Raw genomic sequence first — 23,102 nt, 5'->3', positions numbered from 1 at the left:
CCCTCTTATAAATACATTCACGAATACCAAAAAGTCCTCTGTAAATGGAGGTTTCGTTAAAAAAAAAAATGCTTAGAGTGAATATATTGTACTTAGATCTCTTAGTGACACGTACATCCGTTCTCTCCCCAATCAACTCATAGGAATTCATATAGAAAAATATAAGTGACTTGGTGACCTGCCTGTCTCACGGGCGTGGTGAAAGTTAACGAGGAACCACTTTTCACCTTGAGGGTGAGTGGCGCTAGCCCCAAAAGCAGGTCATTAAGTCCTCTAAGCCGGCGCTGTGGTGCATGGTAACCATTGATTTATTCTTGCAGGAGAAAGTAGGATGCCTCCGTGCGCTTCTCTTATTTCCGCTCCTAATACTGGGTTAATGATTGAGTCGCAGACACACTGGTGATGCTGATGACTTGTTTTTCTGAAAGCTGCCCTCGTTGTCTGTTACTTTCTCTTGAGGACAACGTGATTTGTAAGACTGTTGTCTGCTTATTTTCTAGCCCATGAGATAAATGGCGACTTCGCTCCCGCCGGCGCCGTCACACTTCGCTTTTAACCTCGGGACAGACTTCCCGGCTGCACCGAAGGCCGCCAGGGAGGATTCTGGCGGAGCGCGGCGGGAGGGGCGCGGCGGCCGCGAGGAGGCGGGGAGCGCCGGGCCAAAGCGCCTCGGCCAATCAGCGTGCACACCGCCTGACAACCAGCCAATCAGCGGGCACAGAGCTCGGGGGCCCGAGCGGATAATACTAGGAAAGGGAGCCGAGGCTGGCGACTGCAGCCACGGGTACTGCGCCGTTCGCTGCTGCTTGCGACCGCCCTTCCGCGCGTTCCGGGAACTCAAGATCGAAACCTGGTCAAGACGGCCCAACCTTCCAGTTCAGCTAGGGTCAGAGAAAGCCAGAAGCAGCCTCAGCGAGGTGAAGCGCCTGGCTGCTGAGGAATGATCAGAGTCTGGGATGTGCGGAGCGTGGTCGCTAAGAATTTGACTCACCTTCCCCATGCTCCTTCTCTTCCACTCCTCATCCACTGGACTCCGGGCCTCCAGCTGTCAGCCCCGATTTCCTGACAGGGTGTGGCGACCCCGATTTCTGTTTGCAAGCACTGCCAGCAGCCCAAGAGCAAGGTTCCAAGGCTGGATTTCTTTTGCCTAGGCTGCTTAGCCGGGGCCTCAGAGTCTTGGTGAGTTGATGTGCTGTTGCTGGGGTGGGCAAAGGACGTGAATCATCTTTCCCTACCTTTCCTATTCTACTTGTATGTCTTGTCTTTAAGTGCAAAGCATGAACGATGTACACAGAGCCCGCCTGGCTTTAGTGCTGCGCGGCTGAAACAACTGTTGATGCTGGACGGCTATCTGCAGCTCTGTGTCCAATGTCCCCATGGGACTCTATTGGCAGCAAAACAACTTTGATTTTTAGTTGATTAAATCTGGAGTACTCTGGGTTGGGGGGAGTGTGCTGGGGTGTGGGTGGGTTTGGGGGAGGATAAGAGAACCTCTCCAAGCCCGACAGGTGTAGGAGGATGACAGATGTGTGGGTATTGTGGGTGGTACCTCGCAGGGTCCGAAAGTCCTTTGTGATCTGAAAGAAAACAGTTCTTCCATGGACATTTTTATATCTAAACTAGTGGCTAAACTAGTTGGATATGGCAAAGCCTGACTAGTGGCCAAAGCCGTGGTAGTTGAACACACTATCTTTACGCAGGGACTTGTCCCAAAAGCATGTGTAAAGCCAGAGAGGGCTGTGATTAAAGGCCAGGTGTTCACAGAGCACTTAGAATGCACAGATAGGAACCTCGTTGGGTTGGAGATCCGTAAGGGGGGCCTAAAGATACAAGAAATAAATGCACGTGTGGTCTGGATGTGAAGGACATGTAGAGAGTGGGCTTCTCAAGAGGTCGGAGGCGGGCAGACCAGGCGCTCTGGGCCCCAGGCCTGGTGCCGGTGCCTGACAGCGGTCGGTCGGTGGGTCTTTGGCTGTTTTCCTGTCTCTCCAGAGCGCAGCCCACTGGGCATAGGCCCGGGCGAGGCGTCGTGCGCCATGGCGGACGGGCAGCCGGGTCCCGCCGTGGACTGGGAGATCGACGTGGAGAGCCTGGAGCTGGAGGAGGACAGCTGCGGGGCACCGCTGCCAACGCCGCCCGGGCCCAGCCCGCCGCCTGCCTACGAGGACGACGACGACGCGGAGGACGAGGACGACGTCGACGCGGAGGACGAGGGCGACGGGGAGGAGGCGGCCGCATCCCCAGGGGTGCCGGGGCGGCCGGAGCGGCAGGGAGCCCTGGCGCCAAGGCCGCCCGCGGCGCCGCAGGCCTCGCAGGCGCCCGCGGGGCCCCCGGAGCGCGGCGCGAACGCGGGCGGCGGCGCGGAGCCGCGCAAGCTCAGTCGCACGCCCAAGTGCGCGCGCTGCCGCAACCACGGCGTGGTGTCCTGCCTCAAGGGCCACAAGCGCTTCTGCCGCTGGCGTGACTGCCAGTGCGCCAACTGTCTGCTGGTGGTGGAGCGGCAGCGCGTCATGGCCGCCCAGGTGGCGCTCCGGAGGCAGCAGGCCACGGAGGTGCGTACCCGCCAGCCAGCTCGCCCCTTCCCGGGTGTCCGGGGCTGCGATGGGGGTCGGGAGGCGGGGAGGCGGGTTCCGCACACTCTCCGGCCCGGGTCTTCGAGGCGCCTGGCTCTGCCTCAGAAGGATGTTGAGGACATCTCTGCCCACGCTGGCCTGCGGTGTCGGGGGGCAGGAAGCCATGGCCATCGCTGGGGAACTTGGCAGAAAAGATTTTGTGTTAAGAAGCAGGCAGAGAGGTCTTGAAAGTGGTTTAGTTCCGTTGGGGACATTATGGGACATAGTTTTATTTCGATTTTCTATATGTTAACGTTTATTTTGGTGGTGTTGGGGGGAAGCGGAGGACAGAGGCCCATGCAGCGCCCTAAGTCCATGGCCGCGTTACCCAGCTGACCGAGAAAAAGAACCACCCAGCCACAGCGCTTCCGCAGTCACGGGCCATTTAGGAAAGTGCCGCCTATTTACGGGCGTGTTCAGTCGTGTCCTACTCTGCGACCCCACGGACTGTATTCCACCAGGCTTCTCTGTTCAGGGGGTTTTCCCCGCAAGAATACTGGAGTGGGTTGCCATTTTTTACAGATGAGAACAAAAGTGACGTGGGAATTTAGAAGAAACCTCTGCCTTCGAGAACTACCTAAGAACCAGCTGACAGGTCTCTGCCGCCAGCGCGGGGCTTATGGCTGTGAGGAGAGCCTGGATCTTGTTTAAGGGAGAGGGTCTTCTTGAACCTCGGCCGGGGACTGTGTGTGTGTCCTTGCGTCCCTGCGCAAGCGCGCTCCGAAGAGAGAAGTTGGGGGTGGAAGGAGAATTTTTGATATTACTTTTTGGCGAGAAGGGGCCAGGAGTGGACCACATGCAAGCCTTGGGCAGTGATCCTCATGGGAAGCCTCCCAAGGGCCCCAGAGAGCGCGGCGCGCTGGACTCCAGAGGTGCCTGGGCCGCGGCGGCCTCCTCCGGTGTCCCGCGTGTTGCAAGGCGGGCTCTGCGTTCGCTCGCGCTCCCCGCGGCGTGCGGGAGGGGACGCGGGTGGGGAAGGGCCCGGAATTCCGCCGACTCTGGTTTTGCTCACCTTCGGGTGTCCAGTGAACAGCTTGGAGTTTTGGGCAGACCTGAAAACGTTCGACTTTTCCCCGTCAACCCAACCCCCTGTACCCGATCCCATCAGCCCTGCTTCGAGGAGAAACCTGCTCCACATCTCTGGCCAACGTCGAGTGCCCCGCGGCGGCGTCTTTGGCCCCAGGCTGAGCTCCGAGGTCACAGCGGTTCGCCGCAGCTTTGTTTTAGGGCCCGGCTCCTACCACCTCATCCACTGTGAATTTCACTTCCTCCCCGGCTGTCCCCCCATTTCTGAATGTGGACTATGTCTGGATGACTCTCGCACAGTGGCCCCAGGGAAAGCCCGGGCCCTTGCCCTTGCCTCCCAGTTGGATGGTTCGGACAGAGCATCTAGCTCATTGTCCTGGAATTAACAGGTGCTGATATTAATTTGTTTAGAATCATTTTCACATGGGATGGGAAAATAAATAAATTTAGAACAAGGAGGATTACTCAAGCCTCTCCCTTCTGTTACACTTTTATTTTTTTCCAGGGCTCTATTAATTATGTTTCTTGTGTTTACAGGACAAGAAGGGGCTTTCTGGGAAACAGCATAATTTCGAGCGCAAAGCAGTGTATCAGAGGCAAGTCAGGGCACCCAGTTTGCTGGCCAAAAGCATTTTAGAAGGTAAAGCAACGCAGAATTATCCTTTAGCCGTTTAAACTGTGTTCTCAATGATTCTCATTTTTCAGGCACATGGCATTTTCACTTATCTGTGAAGGAGCAATCTGAGGGGGAATTGCTTTTTATTGGAAAGTTTGGGTTTTGGATAGAAATCAGTATTTGGGAAAATTAATCTCACATACCTCCTTTTTTTCACTGGTAATTTTGTTTTCTGCCTAGTAGTTAATGGGTTAACATGGAGTATAAGTGAAATTTGCCCTAGTGTGAGGGATGTACAGATACACTGCCAAGTGATCCCAGAGCAGATGTCCTAGAAGGAAATTAATTAAAAGAAATCTTTAGTTTCATTTGGAACTAAATAGAATGAGTCAAGTGAGGATTTTAACAGCTTCCAATTGCCTTCAGTCTGGGCAGTCCAGCCATTAATCCCTCTTTTTAATTGTACTCCTTTTCTCTCTGGATTATCTACTTAAATTGCCAGTTAACTCTTCCTTTTGCTATATTGACAGTTTGTAGATTGTAGAACGTGGAAAAAGTTTTGAATCACACAAGAGAAGTGGAGGTTGAATTTGAACAGAGTGATGTCTCTCTCCATGTGTTTGTTTTCTCTAAAGCTTGGGGATATTTAACTTTTTCTTAAAACACTAGTGATTTTTAAAAATGGTTAAGTTTGGATATGGAATTTACTTATTTATATAATTTATATAATATTTATATAATTTATATAATATTGGCAGTCTCTCACCATTTAAAGAAAACGAAGGTTTATATTTGCTCTAATTGCTGCCATTTCATAAGGCTCAGGTTGAAAAGCAGATTTTTTTTTTTTTTAAAGTAGGCATTTGAATTGTTTTTCCTGTGTGGCTTCTGATTTGAGTTGTTTCTGGACAGGTTTTAAGTTTGCTCATGTCTCATCCTGTGCTGTATACTTCTGACCTTAGAATGGCTTCTCATGCATTCAAAATGAATTTGGTTACAAACTGGGTAAACAGATTTATAACCATAGGGACCACACTGATAAATTGAAATTGTGCCAAAGCAACTTGAGAAATGGGAGGACGAAATGGAATAGAAAATCCAAGTAAATAACTTTCTGGCAAGAGCTCACCATAGAAATGTACACATTCATTTTCAAATTATATTTTATTTGCAAATGAGTATGATGGGCTTGTCACTATGTAAACACAAACATCACAATGAATCCTTCAAACAAACTTGACAGTGGTGAGTGCTTGGGGCTGATGAAATACTCAAAATATTTTATGCTGCCAGGAGTTCTATTTATGTTTTATACTAATCTTTGTTTTTTACTTTATCCCTATTTATAAGATGTATAATGACTTAATCTATGTGCTAGTGATTGCTCGTTCAACCATTTTGGTATCTGGCCAACATGATTAGTGCTGGTGAAAAATGTTTTAGATCAGTTATTTTCCATATAGCAGGGGATACTCTGGCCTTTTTAGTACTGGTAGTCAGAGGTGGGGGTAGGGGCCCAGTTAAATCGTTCACTGCAGAGTCTCTTTATCTAGTTAACAGCTCTTCAAATTTTCTGTGCTTTTCTGTTTCCTTAAGTCTTTCATCTTTTTCTCCTCACTAATCTTTAACTTTCTCTTTTTCCCTAGTTCTCCTTGGATTATTCTGCAACTGTAACAATGTGTACATAATGAGCCAACTTTAGAAAATAAAAGTGACATCAGCTCTAGGTATAGATATCTTTTTTTAATAATGGAAAAAGGTGACATGAATAGTAATAAAGAATTGATTGAAGCAAGTTGAGCAACCTTGTCTTCTTAATATATAGGAGCCTGGGGAGAATATTAAAATTTCAGCCAGTAAAGTATGCCTGTCAAAATAAACAAACCTATCATAACAACAAAAACAACAACAACAAAAAGTTACAGTATAGATATCCTTCCCTGGAAAGGGATTCATTTTAAATTGAACCCATACTTTTGCTTTCTGTATAAAAATACTAGTGATATGGAACTGTACATAACTGTTGTGCTGATATGCATTGTTTCTGTTGCCTTCTGATTTCCAGATTTTTCCTTATTAGGTGTTAATCTCTGTCATGTGCAATGCTTACTTATTTTAGGCTACCGCCCCATTCCGTCAGAGACTTATGTGGGAGGGAGTTTACCTCTACCTCCCCCAGTAAGTGACCGGATGAGGAAAAGGAGGGCCTTTGCGGATAAAGAGTTGGAGAACATTATGCTGGAGAGAGAATATAAAGAGAGGGAGATGTTGGAAGCTTCCCAAGCTGCTGCCTTATTCCTGCCCAACCGCATGGTGCACGGTTCTGACTACAGCTCCTACAAAAGTGCCTACAGCCCCACCCCAGTGGAACCACCAAGCAAGGACTTCTGCAGTTTTTTGCCCACTTGCCTTGATCTCACCATGCAGTATTCAGGCTCTGGGAATATGGAACTAATTTCTTCCAATGTCAGCGTGGCCACGACTTACAGACAGTATCCCCTATCCTCGAGACTTTTAGTTTGGCCCAAGTGTGGCCCCATTAGTGACACCCTCCTCTACCAGCAGTGCCTGCTGAACGCTACCACGTCAGTTCAGGCCCTGAAGCCTGGGACCAGCTGGGACTTGAAGGGAGTACGCCTGCAGGATGGACTTGCAGCAGATCATGACATGATGCCACCGAAATTGGAAGGCTCTCTGGTGCTGCCTCACACTCCTGAGGGCCACATCTTAAGAAGTGACTTGCAGGGTCACCAGGCCCTCCCGGAGAGGTCTGCGTTCTCCCCACCCCGACGGAATTTCTCGCCCGTTGTTGACACGGACACCATGGCAGCTCAAGGGCACGTCTTAACCAAGATCAGCAAAGAAAGCACCAGGCACCCTCTGCCACTTAAACATAATCCATTCCACTCATTATTCCAACAGACTCATAATGACAAATCAGGTCCCGAGTTGAAAACATCATCTGTCAAAGAGGCCTTTGAAGAGGCCCCTAAGAAACCCAGGGAGTGTTTAGTCAAGGAGAACCAGAAATACACATTTACAATAGATAGATGTGCAAAAGACCTTTTCGTAGCCAAACAAGTCGGAACAAAACTCTCAGTGAATGAGCCCCTGTCATTTTCTGTTGAGTCTATTCTTAAGAGGCCTTCATCTGCCATCACTCATGTCTCTCAGTGAAAGGCTGCTGAAATGGAAAGCTGGATTTGCTGCCGTCTCAGAGGATTCTTACCAGTCACTAATTTTTTTAAAGATAAAAGTTGTATAAAGAAATTTCTAATGTAAATGATGATGATTAAAAAAATTCTGTATCTTCATACGCATATACTTTACCTTACCACATAAATATATTTAAAGATGGAAATTGCTTATGTGCAAATTTTCAGGCTTTACATACCATTTCAAAAAGCAATAAAATTGACACTGTCTTCTAAAAGACCCAGAATTTGCTTAAGTAAATAGTTTCTCTGTCTAGGTAAAACAGCAAGTATCCATGAAATGTGTTCTTTATTTTTCTGTGATTCTGTGTATTTTCAGGTGCTCTTAATGGTTTCTGGGAGCCAGAGGGGAACACTTATAATGCCTTAGTTGTGCATTTTGGAGGGCATCTAAATGTAGATATTCAAGACTGAGGCAAAAATAGCTATAAGGAGAATATAGGGAAGGTTTAGTTTATAGAATCTTCATTTCATGTGATTGGACAAAGCTGAATTAATTTGAAGGGAAATGAAGTTTAATATCTCATTTATATGACATAGGTTCTTGGAATGGGTCCCAGTTTCCTTCTCTGATGGGCATGTATATGTGGAACCTCAGGTTTCCTTTCTAGGTTGAACATTCATTCTGTGATTTTTCAGGTTGCTGGGAGTCACAGAGCAGGTTCCCCTGCACATGGTGAACCCCAACTCAGCTCCGCGTTACTTTGTTCTTTCCCGGGATCTGGTGACAGCAGGCATTTAGCAGCAGACCTAGTCCCAACTCGCAGCTGATCTGGGAGTCTCAGCTTCATGTGTCCTATGTTTTTGCCAGTGTCAAAAGTATAGCTTTCAGTGTAGCTCTCTTCTGAGATAAAAACATTTTGTCTTCAAACTGCTTCAGCAGACAGTTGCCAAAGCCTGCAGATGTTTATCACAGCATAAGGGTGGCTTCTTATTTCTTAAAACTTCCTCCCTGTTTTTAAGTTGTTATCAGATAATAAAATGTTATCTGTTGTTCTATAAGATTAATAAAATATCAGTAATGCATTTATGAAAGTATGAAATTCATCCCTGAATACTTCACCTGTGGACCTGAAATCAAGTGCTAAGATGTTATGGTCATTTCAAACAATCAGGAGCCAAATCCACCTCTAATTTTGCCATGGGGTGAGCTTTTACTTTCAACTCTGCTCTCATTGGGTGAAAGGAACGCTAGGCGGGCATACGGAATGTGCCAAGACATTCAGCAGTTTGAAGAATTTATTTTTCACTCTGAAAAACATTAAAAATTATTTAAGAATGATTTTTTTTGCTACTGATGAGCTCATATAAGGCTCAAGGGGTTCTCTGGATTGTTGCTTAAAATCAACAGCAGTTGCAAAAACAAGCCAGACTGTAGATTGATTTTCAGTTTGTACTTGTAAAATAACACTTGGTTTAGGTGAGTCAGGTTTTCTTATTTTTACTATCGCAAAATCCAGAGTGAATGGAAGTATGCCAGAAAAAAAGAAAATGAAAGCAGGCAGAGATCCCAATAACTGTTGAAGATTCTCATTAAGTGGAAAGTGTTTTCCAGTCATGAAGTCCTGGTGTCAGAGACAGAATCTTGCATTGCAGTTGCCCCTCCACCCCCAGCCCCAGTCATCTTTGTTTTATCTTTACAGTTACTAATTGTTATCCTCCTATTAGGAATTTATTCTTCATATTAAGTATAAGGGCTTCCCCAATGGCTCAGCAGGTAAAGAATCTGCCTGCAATGCAGGAGACAGGAGATGTAGAATCGATTGCTGGGTTGGGAAGATCTCCTGGAGGAAGCAGTGGCAACCCACTCCAGTAATTTTGCCTGAAAAATCCCATGAACAAAGGAGCCTGGCCAACTACAGTCCAAAGGGTTGCAAAGAATAGGACACGACTGAGTGACTGAGCATGCATACACACATTGAGTGTAAACTTAGCATCGAAACTAACGGGTGCAGAGATAATGGGGGAAATCACATTGGAATAAAACCACATGAAAAATCCCATTGAGAAGGCTTTCTCAATTCAAACATGGATTTTTCTCTTTTTCTTAGCCTATTTTAGTATTGGGTATATATATATATATATTTGTCAAATTTTTTACCCTTTTGTGTTCATTGGACATTTGAGCATATATTTTCTGACCTCTCTGTATATCATTTTATCTCAGTAAGTGAATCTAGTTGGCTGTGAATATTAGTCATTTTCCTCACATTACCAGTGACCAAAATTTCAGTGTTTTGAGGATTTATGAAGGGCAGTACTTTCCTTGGTGAGTATATTACTCTACCACGCATTAATTCTGCTGTAATGATGAGTTCTTGGAATTTCACATCTACCGTCAGCCACTCAGTGAGAGCTTTGTGTTTGGTACTTCGCTGCTTTTAATATTTTCTCTTCTGTAAAAGCTAGAATTTGGCTATATACAGTCTTCAGAGAATACTGTATTCAACAAATTGAATTAAAATTTCAGTTTTAAGTATTTTTTATGTTCGAAACAATAAATGGATTTGGCTTTAATCGTTTTTAAGAACTTAAGGAATAGCAGAACATGGGCCTTTCCCTCAGTTTGACTCAACAGTACAATAATGCACTTTAATAACCTATTTTCCTTCCATCTCAACGGATCAAGCAGTTCTGAATCTTTTACAACAATGCTTCTCAAGCTTTAATGCATGATGAATCACCTGGGACTCTTGATAAATGCACATTCTGATTCTGTAGGTCTGGAATAGGCCTGAGCTTCTGTGTTTCTAACATTCCTCCCAGGGCCTGTCTGTGGTGCTGTCTTCAGACCACGCTTTTAATAGCAAATGTTTACATTTCTATTATTTTAATGCACATTTAACACACTCTTCTGTGCATGTTGGGTTCTAATGCAATAGAGTCATCATGAATAATTTAATATTGGGTTAGCCAAAAAGTTCGTTTGGGTTTTTCTGTAACTCTGAGTTATTAAAAAAAAAATTTCCCTCCAAACCCATAGAATATCTGACACCAAGAGTGAATATTAATGTAAACTATGGACTTTGGATGATTATAATGTGACAGTGAAGATTCATTAGTTAAAAACAAACGTTCCACTCCAGTGAGGATATTTGTAAGGGGGAGGTTATACATGTGTTGGGGAAGGGGAAACATGGGAGATCTCTGTACTGTCCCCTTCATTTTGCCATGTCAGTTAAGAAAGTGCCCTTTCTGACCCTTTGGTGGCAGAAGTAGAAGACCTAGGCAAAGTCATGAAGCAAACAAGTTGCTTCTATTTTCCCTATTTTTTAATGCCTAGATATTCTTTCACTTTGGTTAAAAATTGATATATATTTTCAATTGTGATAAAATACACATAGCATAAAAATAACTATCTTAACCATTTTTAAGTGCACAACCAGTGGTATTTAAGTATATTCACATTATGTACAACCATAACCGCCATCCCTCTCCAGAACGTTTCACCTCGCAAAACTGAAACCCTTTTACCCACTAAACAATAACTCCTTGCTCCCTACAGCCCTTGACAAACACCATTCCACTTTTATTTATTTATGACTGTGCTGAGTCTTCCTTGCTTTTGCGTGGGGCTTTTCTCTAGTTGTGGTGAGCAGGGGCTCCTGTCTAGTTGGGGTGTGTGGGCTTCTCATTGGGGTGGCTTTGTTGCAGAGCACAGGCTTTCTAGTGCCCGGGCTTCAGTTGTGATGCATGGGCTCCGTAGTTCCTGGACTCTAGAGCACAGGCTCAGTAGTTGTGGTACACTTGCTTGGTTGCCCTTTAGCATGTGGGGTCTTCCCAGACCAGGAATTAAACCAGTGTCTCCTGCATTGGCAGGTGGAGTCTTAAACACTGAGCCACCAGTGAATTTGACTCCTCTAGGTACCTCATATAAGTGGAGACATAATGTATTTGTCCCTTTGTGACTGACTGGTTTATTCACTTAGAATATTGTCTTCAAGTTTTATTCATGTTGTAGCATATGTCAGAATTTGCTTCCTTTGTAAGACAGTAGTATTCCATTGTATGTGTATGCCACATTTTCTTTATCTTTTCACCTGTTGGTGAACACTTGGGTTGCTTTAATGCTGCTATGAACATGGCTGTGTAACTATCTCTTCCCCTAGTCCTCACTGCCTGATTTCACTTTCCTATCTTCAAGAACTCCGTTTTCTCAAGTGCACACCCATCCCACATGGTTTCCCTCTCTCCTGGCGAGTGAACAATCTCCATTCCTCACCAAGTCAGCTCTGCTTTGCCCAGAGAGGCTCCAGGCTCAGTCATGTACCTTTTAATGTGAGTTTAAGTGAGTATACTCTCACATCATCTTCATTTCAAACCTTAATTCTAATTGTGGACTGAAAGACTTGCATTAACTTGTATTAAGAAACTTTCTGGAATGTCTTCTGGAAAGTCTCAGCAGTGCTAAAGAGCACAGAAATGGCTGAAGGTCAGGATGAAGTAAGAAAAGGAGAGACTGCAATTCCCTGTAGAATAATAAAGACATCACTTCATTTTGAGGCTGGATTTTCAATTGGGACTAGAATTCTACTGGCCATCCTGATTTTATTTATTTTTGGATTAACTTTCTTTGTTCCTATTCTAGGTCTGTAAGCTTAGGCTTATTTCCTAATAAGCCCTAGGGCTGTTAGTTTTTGATATGGCTGGATTCTGCAGTTTGTAAACTTTGGTTTGTGGCACCCACTTATTTTAGGGGTTGTATCAAGCTTTTATCATACTCTACCATCCTTAGTTATGTTGTTTTTTAGCTTGTTATATCTGAACATGTTTAGAGTATGTGATTATTCATGGAATTCAGTTTAATGAACATCTACTGAGAACTTTTTGTATGCCAGATACATGCTGGTAAGTGGGCCTATATTATTTAGGTTCTTTTAAGTAGAAAAAAGAACCCAGAAGAGTATTTAAGTTATTTTTTAAAATAAGATTTTATTTTAAAGAGAAGGAAATAAGGAGGATGGAAATCTTGACACTTGGCAGGTCTCCCAAAGACTGGGACATGGTCTGAACACTATAAGGTTGTTCAGTCCAGGTCTAGCAGCCTTGCTTCCCTTTTGTTCCCTTGGCAGTTAATGCGTGACCCAGGGAAAGTACCTGCAAGGGCTAGTTGCCTCTTCAATAGCTACTCTCCTCTCCTTTGGTAACAGAGCCATGCCCAGCAAAAAGTCTGCATTTCCAGCCTGATTTGCATCTAGGTGTGGCAATCTACTCCAGTATTCTTGCCTGGAGAAACCCATGGAAAGAGGAGCCTGGCAGGCCACAGTCCATGGGGTCAGAAGAGGTGGGTATGACTGAGAGACTGAGGATGCATGCACGTGGCTGTTGTGACACAGGTGGGCAGCCATGCGTGGACTTCAGGATATCTAACAGAGACTGAAACCACGAGGAGGAGCACATTTGGGTTTTTTCTGTTTTGTCTTCTTCATTTCTGGAATTTGCAAGAATCCTGTAGCATGTTATGACATCGAGGTTGGCAGCCATGTTCAAAGGAGGCTGAAGCAGAGAAATCAAAAAAGCCTAGATGCCTGTTTCTTTAGAGGATCTGCTATGGCAGCCCTCGACTGCTTTCCTCTCTTTGTTCATCTTTTCTGGGAGATACTATGTGCATGAGCTGTTGTCACTGGCTCATGGTTACAAACAGCTGAATGTAATCCCTTCTGGTAAAGTGGGGAGGGTGCTCCATTCTGATGAAGCATCTGCTGGGTGTGCCTGCTGTTCCTCTGTTCCCACTCTCTTTTCTCTAATTTTCCCTCCCTTCTTTTCTATTATTTCTACGTGCATCTTTTGGCTTCTTTCTCTGCTATTGTTCCATCATAATGTAACTCCTTCCTCTATACCAAGAGTAGGATCCAATGAGCTCAGCTAATTCCTGTTGTCTTCTTTCATCCAAGCCTTACAGGTAAGGTACTTGGACTTGGTCTCCGTGGGGAGTCCTGTGGTATAAGCCATGGCGCTCTCCATTAGGAAACCTCTCACTGGATATAGGGGGCTCTTGGAATATTAATATAATATATCCCCTTACAAATCAGTTTAAAATATGAATAAGACATGGACCCTGTCCCCTAAGGGCTCAGGGCCTACTGAAGCAGAAGCGTACATGTGTTTGGGTTTTTTGTTTTGTTTTGTTCTTTACAAAAATCCAACTCTAAGTCAGATGATGATGATAAAAGAGCTAACTTATGGTCTTCATTTTTTGTCTGAAACTTTTCAGGCATTATTTCATTTAATTCACACAAAGTTTAACTTGTGAAGTAGGTATAACTGTTTTCCTTGCTTTACATGTAAGAACACAGGCTTAGAGACGTGAAGTAGCCTGCCCGGTATCACACGCTGGGGACGTGACTGTGTAGGTCACTGGAATTTCAGAGAGTGTACTCTTAACCTGCACCTTATGCGACTTCACAGAAATGAAACGAAGCTCCTTTTCATGCCCATATCTTGGTGTAAGAGGATAGAGAGGTGGGAGATCTGAGTTCCAATTCATGCTTCCTCTTTCTGTCCTTTTGCTTCTCAGATTTTGTTTCCATCTGTAAAACAAGGGTTGATGAAATGGGCCTGAAAGACTTGGCTGTTGAAAGGCAGAGTTTGAATCCTGGTGGACCACGTGCTTTTCACGTGGCAAGAAGACTCAACAGAACCCCTGAGCTGTGGTGGCTCTGGCTGATCTATTCAGCCTGGGCTCCATCTGTAGCGTTAATCCTTTGGAAAGAGGCTCTTTAAAATCCACTTTATGTGGAATAAAGCTAAATTGTCCAGGGGGACATCTGAGGCATGAACCAGAGGATGTGTTTAAGAAGTTTACCCTGATGCTGAAAAGCCTCCAACAGGAAACAGACATGGCTGATAGTCACTAAGTCAGCTCTAGTCTACTTTTTATATGGCATTCCTCTTCCTTTCTCCACTCACTTAAATGACCAATATTCTTAATATGAACCTGTTCCCTTAGATTGCTTCCAGGAGGCAGCATGGCAAACTGGAATGCATACAGGCTTGGAGTCAGGTTAAAGCGGTTTAAAATTTAGCTCATCCTTGGCCAGTCATCTCACTTCTCTGAACTTCCTTTTTTCCTTCTGTGCAGTGGAGACAATAACATCAGAGAGAATTGTTAAGAGGATTAAGTAGTTTAATGTATATAAAGGGCCTGATCCAAATAAAGTTGCTCTCCCTACCTTTGACCCATGATATTCTCTAGAAGGTATTTCTCTTCACCAAGAGCCTGAAACTTCAAACAGTCTGCAAGGAGAATTACATGGTTTTAAAGACTTATTATTAAGATGGAAAAATTTAGCCTCGAGATTCTACAGAACTGTAGACTATGTCATTTAATTTTATAATGTAATAAACATAAAATTATCATAAAAGCAAACACATGCTATAATAAAAATGAGCCATTTTGTACCCACTCATATTATGGACCTCTTTTCTAGATTTTAAACTAATAGGTGAAGAATGTACATGATGCATGACTACAAAGGATATACAGTGTAAAGTGAGCTCCTGAATCCCCTCTTCAGAGTCAGCTCCTATTGCTCATTCATTACATGTCTTTTCAAAGATCGTCTATGAACACAGATGCATGAATGGGAGATGACATGTGCAGAGTTCTGCACTTTGCCCTTAGTACTGTGTCCTGGGACACATTCCATGCCAATTCATGTTGAGCTGCTTTAATATAGATTTAATGTAGACTCTGTGTCTTGAACTAGATTCTCAGAGATGACCTTCTCAGATGGTAAAGAGTCCGCCTGCAATGCAGGAGATCTGGTTTCAATCCCTGGGTCGGGAAGATCCCCTGGAGAAGGGCATGGCTACACAATCTGGTATTCTTGCCTGGAGAATTCCATGGACAGAGAAGCCTAGCTGGCTACAGGCCATGGGGTTGCAGAGTTGGACACCACTGAGTGACTAACACACAGTATAGTCAGCTCTCTGCATTCGTGGATTTCACATTTACAGTTTCAACCTATGAACTGCCATTCAGTTGAATTAGTGAATGCAGAACCCTCAGTACTGAGGGGTGACTGTATTCATTGTACTGCACCATTATATCTTACAGGATTTGAGCTTCACAGATTTTGGTGTCTGTCGGGTTTCTCAGAACCAATCTCCCCATCTTCTCCCTTTGGATACAGAGAGAGAGGACTGTGCAAACTTTGTGCAGAGGAGGACACTGTGGCTTACAGGAGTGTGAAGTGTTCAGGGTTACAGATCCCTTCATTTTCATTCTGGTGAGCTTTCCTGGTCACCAGGCTGTGGATGAGTGTAGGTGTATGCGCAGACATGTGTGAGCCCAACTGGCCAGTGAGTTAGCTGATACCTACTACTTAATGATATGGTACCTTTCATTTAAAAGTTATAACAAGAGATACAGACACAAATGAGGAGAGTGAGTTGAGTAAAGAATCTGTTCAAGGTTTTTGGTTCCCTCAGGCTCTAAAATCCATACCCTTTGGCACTGCACCTAACTTTCTCTCTCGCTCTTGGAGGTGACAGTTTCAGGAAAGTGGGGACAAAGGATGCAAAATGGCGTAAAGTGATTAGATTTTTATTAAATGTAAAGTACTTCCCTGGTGGCTCAGATGGTAAAGAATCCACCTGCAACGTGGGAGACCTGAGTTTGATCCCTGGGTTGGGGAGATCTCCTGGAGAAGGGCATGGCTACCCACTCCAGTATTCTTGCCTGGAGAATGCCATGGACAGAGGAGCCTGGTGGACTACAGTCCATGGAGTCACAAAGAGTTGGACACGACTGAGCGACTGAGTGCACACACACACTTCCAGTAAAACAAATGACTTTGTTGAATCTTGAGGGAAAGGCACATTGTGTTGTATTGGCAGAGGTGAGGGTGGCTGGGAAGATGGGTCGTTGGGAAGTGTGGGTCAAAGTTGCCTGCAGGTGTGGTTGAGGGCATTACAGCTTCATGATGACAGCTCAGTATGTAGGCACTCTCACAATGACACCACTAACTGACTTCTTGTTCGCAAGAACCAAACCTGCCAGCCAACTTGGTTAGCAGCCCACTTCCTCCTTTTAAACCACGACATGTGTTACCCAGTTTCATTTCCTTTTTTCTCCTGGAAAGTGCTCCCCTATCAGACTTGGAAGACAAAGTCATTTGAGCCACCTTTACTCACAGTGAAAACAGCACTGTATTTCTCATTTATGTTATAGGCTTAGATTCCTGTAGGGCCTGCCATGGAGCACTGAATCACAGTGGATCCTAAGGCTGTGTCCATGCCAGAGTGAACTGTGAACAGTAGATGACATAGTAATGTGGCCACAGCCATGGTGGCTGGCTGCCTCCGGCCAGGATCTGGCCTTTTCTGGCAAGTTGAAAAGCACTCCCTGCTCACAGATAGTGTCATGAATGTTTCCTCCCTATTTTGCACTGAATATGTGTGTGTATATGAGTGTGTGTATAATCTTTGTTTTCTTTCCTTTCTTATTCCCTTATCACATAGCATAAAATGTATTAATTTTATATCACAGTATTTAAACATTGTTAATTTTACATCATAGTCTATAAGTTATGGAATATGATGAAGAGTAGACATGACTTAAGGACTTTACCTCCTGTTTATTCTGAGGTGGAGATTACTGTGATTTCAGCCTACACAATATAGTTATGACCTTATTACTGTTTTATTTAAAGACAAGTATGGTTTAAAGAGAGGCATGTGGATGCCAATTTGACAAAGGCTTAATCTTACCATGTGAACTTGGTGGGGCCACAGTGTGCCCAAGATGAAACATAATTTCTGGGTGTGTTTGAGAGGGTGGTTCCCAATGAGATCAGCATTTGAGTCGGAGGACTCTGTAAAGTAGACTGCCTTCCCCACTGTGGATGGGCGTTGTCCAGTCCATTGAGGGCCCGAATAGAATGAAAGACAGAGGAAGGAGGAATGAGTCCCTTTTTCGGGCTTCGCTGCATGAACTCAGACATCTTATCTCATCTTCTGCCTTTGGACTGAGGTTTATGCTTGGCTCTCCTGGTTTTCAGGTATTTGGACTCATACTGAAATACACCATTGGCTGTCCTGGGTCTCCAGCTTGCAGATGGCAAGAATTTCAACCTCCATAATCTCATGAATCAGTTCCTCATCACTCACAACTCTTGTAGCTTTCCCACTGAAGACTCATTGGATTGGAGTTTGTAAATTTAACTCCAGAGCTCTGCTTGCCTTTTTGTGCACCTGCTACCAGGCAGTGGTGAGTAGTTATGATCTCATGGATCAGACAGATACTGAGGAAACATGGTTAGCATGCTTTTCCATCCAGCTAGGGGAATTAAGGGAACACTCTTCATAAACCTCTTATTGGGGTGTACACACTTTTTGTACAATTTTGTGCAAGATACGAATTCTATGCCTTTCTCTTCTTGTCCATAAAGTGGAAATACTTACATATGTGTCACCGGGATGTCACACAGATTTAAATTAGGTCTTATATTGTGTGCATTCAATAAGTATATGCTAACTTTGGATGGTTACTATATCGATGTTCATAGTTTTCCAAAAATGGATTTTCCTGGCAGCTATATTCTGTGTTCTAACCTGCCTTTTTTATTTGTGGGAAAGCCTTTTAGCTTACAGCCTACCTTTATGATCAAGAAAGATTTTTAGAATGTGGATGTTCATAACCAATATGTTCCCAGATCACTGCCAGACATACTGCTGATTTTTAAACAAGTTGTATTTTCCTAGACTATACTATTTTGAAAGTGAAAGTGAAGTCGCTCAGTCATGTCCAACTCTTCGTGACCCCATGGACTGCAGCCTACCAGGCTCCTCCGTCCGTGGGATTTTCCAGGCAAGAGTACTGGAGTGGGGTGCCATTGCCTTCTCCGTGACTGAGTGACTTCACTTTCACTTTTCACTTTTATGCATTGGAGAAGGAAATGGCAACCCACTCCATTGTTCTTGCCTGGAGAATCCCAGGGATGGGGTCGCACAGAGTCAGACACGACTGAAGTGACTTAGCAGTAGCAGCATACTTAACCAGAATCCAGCACTCTTTCTGAGAAAATAAAGGATGCAATTTTTTTAATAATTCATCACTAAAAAACTTGGATACTTATGAGCAAAGAATAATTCAATTTTTTTCAGTATCTAATTTTTTGCTAATGACGTAATGACTAAAAATGGCTTACACTCAAGGTGAAGCATACTGAGGATGAGAATGCCAGATATTAGATATTGCCAAATCAGAACAGGATAGAAATGTTCCTCTTTCAGACTCTTATTGTAATCCTTAGGTCTTTCACTCACAGGAGACCTAAACCCTAAATAATACAGAATAAACTAGGACACTGAAATGAAGGTAGGGGCAGGGGTATTTGAAAGGCATATTCATGATTCATTTCTGCTTGTTCTCAAGATTCAATGTATCTTGAATAATTTTGATAGTGTATCCTGCAGATTTAGGGCATCAAAAAAACTAAGTTTTTTGATGTAGACTAGATTTTGGGTTTGCAGAAATACCACTACCCTCCATAAACTGATATGCGCCTGGTAGAAGAATATCCACTCACCAACTCCTGCTGACAGGATTGTGTATTGGGTGTTGTGTTAGAACACTTTGTGTTGCAAGTGACAGAAATCTAACCCTTAAGCATTTAGTTTAAGCAGAAATGGAGAATATTTGAAATACAGGGGTTTCTTATATACTTGAAGAAGGATTTATAAATAAAATCTCAAAAGAAGCAAGGAAACATTCAGGCTTCCCTTCAGGAGCAACTGGAACTGGGACATTTATCTCTGTACCGGATTCTCTGACGTCTAACATCTATCATGGCTTCTTCTGGTGGTATTCCTCCTCATTCTCTCTCATTGCAGACCAAGTCCCTCCCAAGCATCATATTTCATAGCTTTCACCCCTGAGAATACTGAACTCCTACCTTCGTTCCATTTAAAAGTCCTGGGAAAGAACTCTGATTGGTCAGGCCTGGGTAAAGTACCATCCTTGGACCAATCCACCCTAGCCAGGAAGATGAACAGATACGGCCTAGGCATTGCTGCCAGAGACCAGAAGAGAGACTCATGAGTCAAGCAGACCCCATTTGGTACCAACCACAGTTTGCTAGTCCTAGGTCTCTTTGGGTGCTCAGGCATCTCTGCATTTCCTGAAAAAACCCTGTACACCTGGCATGTTCCTATGCTGAAATCCAGGTATGGAAATCTGGAGGAACTCTGTATGATGTACCTGGAGACCACATAATCATCTCTGGCCCAGGGGAAAAGATCCTCTTGGCCATAGGATAAAGGTGTAGAGAAATTTCTTGCACCACACGCCCTAAAGGAACATGCATTTCTTAGAGCCAGGGGTGAACATGAGCACTTTGGCATTTTCTTTTCCCCATGAAAAGACATGTCAAACCACTAACGCATTCATTTCCCTCACTTCCTTTGCAAAGGCTCATCCTACCTCCCTATCTTTGAGATACTCAATGGAGACACTCACTGGCTTTGATATCACAAATAATTTTTTCTTTTGGATGAACGTGTTTGCTGAGGGAGCAGATTTCCCTGCTTGATTCTTTATTTGTGCATTAAAATATAATAGGTCTGCAGTTTTAATCCTGGACCAGAAAGAACATAAAACGTGTTTGATCTCTGGTTCGTGGTGGAGCTCCTTAGGTCTTGGATAGATTACTTCTGAATAGGTGCCCTTTGCCCAGAATTCCAGCGAGTACTCCAGGGCAAAGATAAACTGTGTCTCCAGAGATGAAAGGACAGTTGTTTTCCCACAAAACCTCATAAATCAGTTTTGATATTGTTTTTGTTTGATTTGATTTGTTTTTTTCAGGCACAACATTAGGGCTGTTTGATGCGTTTAACTGAAAATATTTGTATAGGGTCCTGGGTTTTCTTTTGTGATGAAAAGTGTTACCTCAAAAAAATGAGCTGATAAATTGCAAAGCAAAGTGAAGTGAACATCCACCCAGCATCAGGCTCTGAGAGTCCAACATCTGATTGTACTTAGTGAGGAGGAAACTTGAAAAAAAATCAACCCAACTTTCATTTCTTGCTTCTTTTATCCTTAAGCTCAGCAATAAACTAGCACTCTTTGGTTAAAAAGTCAAGGGAGCAGATGTATCATACTGGTGCTTCAGCATGTATATTTCAAGCGGAGCACGTAAAGTATGCGAACGCCTCTCAACCCTCAGTGGGGAGAGCCTCAAGGAGCATGCGCCACGCTGCTGTCAGTCACCAGGGCACATCCCTGAAATTATAGCTCTAGTTCGCTGGAGCTTGGTACAAAGGGATGCGCTTCTGGAGGCTGGCTGCTCACTTCACAGAGAGGAAGTCAGTGGTTGACCTGTACAGAGCTGAAACGCCGGCATTTGACAGCTGGTAGGTCACAAGCAGAGCCTGAAGATGGTACTGTTGAAAACTAGGGACAAACCTCAGAGGCAGTTTAAACAGGCACTGAGCGCAAGGCCTCGAGTTCTGTCCCAGAAGACCTGGGTTGTGTCCCACCCGGCCGTTGCTAGTTAGATGAAGTTATTTAGTTTTCTGCTCCCGAAACTGGGCCTATCTGTGTTTGCCTCCGAGAACTTTTTAGGATGAATGATAGTGCGTGCGTCTGTATTTGGTCTCTCAGTGCTGTCCAACTCTCTGTGACCCTTTTGGACTGAAACCTATCAGATTTCTCTGTCCATGGGATTTTCCAGGCAAGAACGCTGGAATGGATAGCCATTTCCTCCTCCAGCGGATCTTCCTGACCCAGGGATCGAACCCCCTATTCCTGTGGCTCAGACAGTGCAAGTGGATTCTTTACCTCCTGAGCCAGTGAATAACAGTAGTGTGCGTAAAATGCTTTTCTTATGCTCTAGTGTAGACTGTATTTTTTTTTTTTTTTAATTAGAATTCATTACGTATAAGAAATGCTTCATTCAACTTTTTGAACTCAAAAACTGGAAAGGACCTTTGAAAGCATCTGGTTCGACTTCCTCATTTTGAGAGACTTCCTGATTTTGAGGCAGTGGCTTTTCCCGGGAAAGGATGGGCATCATAGGCTGGAAAGGCACATGTTTCAGCCTTAGCATGGTACTCCAGCTAAACCATGCTGCTGTCAGACTCTAAGTGGCACCAGGGCAGGGCCCCCAGAGGTGTATTCAATTCCTCTTATGGTGCCTGGCATTCAGTGAAAGTTTGTTCAGTTGATAAATGAAACTCAGGGATGCTAAACTTTAACCAGAAGAAATAATTTTTTTTTGCTTTGTGTTTCATCTTTCTGAAGAGTCAATGAGCAAACTATTGTGAACTACTTATTACATAAGACAGATTACTAAACAGCTTAATATTTGTACTGAACAAAAAAATGGGATATTTGAAGGAAAACTGCTAACTGATGTATGACAGTGCAGTTGAAACCCTAATCAATCTTAGGCTGTTAGGAAATATTTTTTAGATGTCTGCTTTACATCTAGGATTATGTTATGATGTATTAAATTGAGAAGAGAGGTTAAAGGATTGTGGTTACGAGACATCCTACAGAATATGCACAAACAAACAAAACTAGTGAACAAACTGTTCTCTTGATAGTCCCAAAATGCCTTTAGGAACTAGTAGTGGCTCACATCTTTTTTTCCTAAGAGTTAGGATCAAATAAAGATGCCTGTCCCTCTTCTCAAAAACACCCTTTTTGTAGGCTCAGGCCAGGATTCTTGGCCTGGTTTTCTGCATGGCCATGCTCGCTTTGCTTAGTAAGGGAATGGAATCCACAGAGAGCCCCTTGACCACTATTGGCCACCTGCCATCCACTACTCCTACCTCTTCCTGCCATGTAAGGAAGGATGGCCAGATGAAGGACAGTTAGACTCTGAAGGTCTGGCACATGGGGCTTCAGTGTTCTAAACTAGAGGAGCTTCTGTTGAATCTGTCCTTCTTTGTTGGGGAGCAGATCTAGATAGGAGCAGGTGGCTTCCCAGGCAGCCTCATACTTGGTGCCTCGATGCCCTGTAAATATGTATCCAATTTTTATTTAGGCTGCATGGGAGAAGCAGGAGTGGTGCTCTGCTTCTCTGTTTTCCCAAATAATTCAACTCCAGCCCCAAACATGCTTATCTCACATTTGAAACAAAAGCCTTGCATTCTGATTGAGTGGGGTTATTTGTTCACCTAAATGACTGAGCAAGCTTCCTATGGTGGCAGTTTAAACAAGGTCACTGTGGACAACCTCGCAGGTCATATGTAAATGACATCTGCTGGAGTTGTGCAAACTCTGCATTATGATCTTGTTTCCCTGAGTTTAAATAATTCTTATTATTTTTCGTGTTTCCCTGGGAGAGGGGCCACACACAGTCCCACCCCACACAATTTATAACTCAATTCTTTTCTAGCCTTGCTAAGTGCTCTCGGTAACATGAGTGCTTGGAAAAATAATTTTTTCCATCTTGCTGTAATTCTAGTGATATTTTTAGCACCTCTTAAATACTAGCACCCCAGGCAACTCCTACCTGACCTACCTCTTAATCTGGCTCAGTATGGAATAGAATATAAAAAAGAGAAAAAAAGAAATTTGTGGTAATGGGAGATCACTGGAGACATTTACAAGCTCATAAAATGTAGATGAACTTCCAGCGTGTGATGCTTATCCAATGTGTAGATCACCAGTTTTCAGAATTC

At 43.9% G+C, this 23,102-nt stretch overlaps 1 protein-coding gene across 4 annotated transcripts; it reads left to right on the top strand.

Annotated features, from left to right (window-relative positions):
- Positions 1-787: 787 nt before the first annotated feature.
- On the top strand, positions 788-8,470 carry DMRT2 (doublesex and mab-3 related transcription factor 2). 4 transcript variants are annotated; one of them, XM_065908317.1, is made up of 5 exons: positions 788-1,179; positions 1,993-2,552; positions 4,176-4,278; positions 5,901-5,981; positions 6,374-6,497. In XM_065908317.1, the coding sequence occupies exons 2-4, from the start codon at positions 2,037-2,039 to the stop codon at positions 5,954-5,956; spliced, it is 675 nt and encodes a 224-aa protein (XP_065764389.1). In that variant the 5' UTR covers positions 788-1,179; positions 1,993-2,036; the 3' UTR covers positions 5,957-5,981; positions 6,374-6,497. The 4 variants fall into 4 exon arrangements, with proteins under 4 accessions (XP_065764389.1, XP_065764386.1, XP_065764388.1 ...); XM_065908314.1 differs by lacking the exon at positions 5,901-5,981 and having other exon boundaries at positions 6,374-8,470; XM_065908316.1 differs by having other exon boundaries at positions 5,901-6,425.
- The last annotated feature ends 14,632 nt before the right edge of the window (positions 8,471-23,102 follow it).

Source organism: Muntiacus reevesi, chromosome 17, assembly GCF_963930625.1.
Source record: "Muntiacus reevesi chromosome 17, mMunRee1.1, whole genome shotgun sequence".
NCBI classification, from domain to species: domain Eukaryota; kingdom Metazoa; phylum Chordata; class Mammalia; order Artiodactyla; family Cervidae; genus Muntiacus; species Muntiacus reevesi.
Note: the sequence above shows the minus strand (reverse complement) of the source record. Positions and strands in the feature narration are given on the sequence as shown.